Source organism: Castanea sativa, chromosome 1, assembly GCF_040712315.1.
Source record: "Castanea sativa cultivar Marrone di Chiusa Pesio chromosome 1, ASM4071231v1".
In the NCBI taxonomy this organism is placed as follows: domain Eukaryota; kingdom Viridiplantae; phylum Streptophyta; class Magnoliopsida; order Fagales; family Fagaceae; genus Castanea; species Castanea sativa.
The window spans coordinates 18,344,072-18,347,340 of record NC_134013.1 but is presented as its reverse complement, the minus strand read 5'-3'; the positions used below and the strand labels follow the sequence as shown (position 1 = coordinate 18,347,340).

The 3,269-nt window shown below is 41.4% G+C and overlaps 1 protein-coding gene across 1 annotated transcript; it reads right to left on the bottom strand.

Moving 5' to 3' along the window:
• Window positions 1–906: 906 nt before the first annotated feature.
• LOC142621787 (putative mitochondrial protein AtMg00310) lies at window positions 907–1,595 on the bottom strand. The gene is made up of 2 exons (XM_075795153.1): window positions 1,431–1,595; window positions 907–1,278 (listed from the first exon to the last, which is right to left on the bottom strand). The coding sequence occupies exons 1-2, from the start codon at window positions 1,593–1,595 to the stop codon at window positions 907–909; spliced, it is 537 nt and encodes a 178-aa protein (XP_075651268.1).
• Window positions 1,596–3,269: the final 1,674 nt, after the last annotated feature.

The window sequence follows — 3,269 nt, the reverse complement described above, 5'->3', positions numbered from 1 at the left end:
TCAACTATCAAAGAAAGCAATTATCAAATAGAAAAAGAAAAAAAAATAAAGAAAGCTGAGTAATAACAGTGCTCAGAGACCTCTCATGAATAACAAAAAGTCACTCTTGATGAGAACATAGCTCAGCTAACGCATATTCATAATTTTTTTTGATAAAAATGATAAAAGACTTTCATTGATTTGAGAAAATGTGTACAATCCTCTACATATTCTAGCACTGGGATCAAGCCAGCTAAATAAGCTGCCAAGACCCGATTAAATTACAAAGTGAGTTCAGTTTGTGTGCTGTAAGCGTTGGTATTCTGTGGTCAATCCGCTAGCAAGTTCAAGTATCACCTTCGGATGAGTCTGAATCTTCTCAAAGTATAGTCTATTCCTTGCATTCCAAATTGCCCACGTCGTGACTGCCCACCTCTCCAACTCGTACTGGTCCATTTTCAGTTGCAGCTGATGAAAAAGGGTGAAAAAATCTGTGGCTGTGTTGCTGCACTTCTGAGCCCTTCCTTTAAAAATAGCCCACACATTTTGTGCTAGTGGGCATTCCCACAAGATGTGGTTCGCTGTTTCAGACTTGTGATGACATATTTCGAAATGTGGCTCCACACTAACTCAACGTCGATGTAGATTGTCTTTAGTTGGTAGATAGTTTGAGCATGCTCTCCATAGAAATGTACGAACTTTTGGCGGAACATTGAGGGACCAGATCTTGTTCCACACCAAAGAATGTTCACGGGCCATGGAGTGTTCTGCCTAGTTCGGATTGCTCAACCGCAGTGCAACTCTGTATGTTGTCTTCACTGAGAATTTCTGTTTTCTGTTTTCCTTCCAGACCAGCGTGTCCTTTGAGTGCAGATTGGTGAGTGGAATGTTGAGGATCTCTTGCTGAGTTCTATCTGTGAAGATGGCCTAGAGTTTCCCTCTATCCCATTGTCTTGCGTCTTCATCAATGAGATCACATACCCACAACTCATGGGAGACTTCATCCAAGGGTATTGGGGTGTGAGACAGCCATTTGTGAGAAAAATCCCCAATTGTTCTACCATCCCCAACCTGCCAATAGGACCCTGCCACCAAAATATCTCTAGTTGCCAGTAGGCTTCTCCACACAAAGGATGGGTTGCTCCCTAATTCTGCTTTAATGAAAGAACCATTTGGGAAGTACCTAGCCTTGTATACCTTGTAGAACAGTGATTGTGTATCCTCTATTAACCTCCATGCTTGCTTAGAGAGCATTGCTAGGTTGAAAGAGTGAAGATCGCGGAATCCCATTCCCCCATTCTTTTTTTGAGTGCAAAGCTTCTCCAATTAATCCAATGAATCTTCCTTTCATCTTGATGTTGTCCCCACCAATATTTTGCCACCAATGAGTTAATGTTGTTGCATAGGGTTCTTGGTAATTTGAAAAGGCTCATGGAATATGTGGGAATTACTTGTGCCACTGTTTTTATTAAGATCTCACGGCCTGCCTTGGAGATAAACCTCTCTTTCCACCCCATCACACGCTTTGTAATTTTCTCCTGGAGATCCTTGAAGGTATTAACCTTTGAGTTTCCAATAGCCATTGGAAGGCCAAGATACCTATCACTTTGTGTCATTATTCTCGCACCCAACATTTGTTGAATCATTTCCCTCACTTGTGGCTTTGTGTTTTTATTGAAAAACAAAGTTGTTTTCTAGTGGTTAATTGCTTGACTCGATGCTTCTTCATATTGACTCAGGATCTGCTTCAAGTTTTGGCACTCCCCTACTGTGGCTTTGCAAAAAAGCAAGCTATCATCTGCAAATAAGAGATGGGATATACACACCCCATGTTGGCTTGATAGAATTCCTGTGATCAATTGGTCTTCCATTGCTTTTGTAATAACGCCGAGAGGCCTTCAGCACATAGGAGGAAAAGGTAAGGAGATAATGGGTCTCCTTGCCTAATACCCCTTGATTGAGTGATGAATCCTTTTAATTAGCCATTAATTAAGACCGAATAGGAGGCTGTAGTAACTGTCTCCATAGCCAAGTGAACCCATCTGTGGTCAAAGCCCATTTTCAGCATAATACCCTTCAAAAAATTCCAACCCACTCGGTCATAGGCCTTGCTAATGTCCAATTTAACTGCCATCTACCCCACCTTCCCTTTTCTTCTCATCTTCATTCTCTGTAAGATCTCATAAGCTACTGTAGTGTTGTCAGTAATAAGCCGGTTTGGAACAAATGCCCTCTGGGATTCAGATATAATATCAGGCAATACATGCTTTAAATGATTAGCAATAACCTTAGAAAGTAACCGGGATACAACATTTCCCAAACTTATGGGTCTATAATCACTCATGCATTTCGGGTCTTTATTTTTAGGGATTAGAACAATATGTGTGTAGTTCATTTTCCTCAACATATGACCGGAATGTAAAACTGATAAAACAACATCTGTGACATTAGTGCCCATAATGTGCCAAAATTTTTGGAAAAAGAAGGGAGACATACCATCCGGCCCCGGTGATTTTGATGGGTGCATTTGAAATAGGGCAGACTTGACCTCCTCCGTGGTGTACCTTTGTGTGAGGTTGTCATTCATTTGTGGGGTGATCCACCTTTCAACTGTACGTAGGACACTGTCCCTATTATTTGTGTGTGCCGAGGTGAATAGGTTCTGAAAAGAAGATTCAACAACTTGAGCTATCCGATCCTCTGATGTACACCAATTCCCTTCATTATCAAGCACCCCTGATATATGATTTTTTCGTCGTCGTTGGCTAGCCCATTGATGAAAATACTTTGTATTTTTGTCCCCCGCTGGCAACCATATTGAACGGGATCGTTGTCGCCATGCTAGCTCCTCTTCGTGTATTAGGGTGCTAATTTCACTCTTAAGTTCTTTGATGGTATTGACATGATCAGCATTATTTAACTGACATAGTTCCTCAAGCCTTTTTTCTTTTTCTTTCAACTGTGCATTTGAGTGCCCAAAGGTAGTTCGGCTCCTATCAAGTAATGCAAATCTGCACCTTTTAATTTTTTTCAAACAGTCTAGCCATTGGACTTCCCGGTAACACATCTGCTTCCCAACTGGTTTGGATGATCATTTCACAATCCGGATGAGTGGCCCATTTTTCCTCAAATCTTCTTGGTATTTTCTTCTTTGCATTCACAAGCCTGTGTGGTTGTGTTATGATAAGGATCGGGTTGTGGTTTGAGTATGAAGCGTGTAAGTGTCTGACTTGGGCTTGGGGAAAAATATCTCTCCATTCAACGGTGGCACATGCCTTATCCAGCCTTTC

What these genes read in the sequence shown, in the direction of transcription:
- LOC142621787 (XM_075795153.1), bottom strand. Translation starts at nt 1,595, where the DNA reads ATGACACAAAGTGATAGGTATCTTGGCCTTCCAATGGCTATTGGAAAC. An exon ending in TAATAAAAACAGTGGCACAA is followed by an intron (nt 1,279 to 1,430) that starts GTAATTCCCACA and finishes ACTCAAAAAAAG; the next exon opens with AATGGGGGAATGGGATTCCG.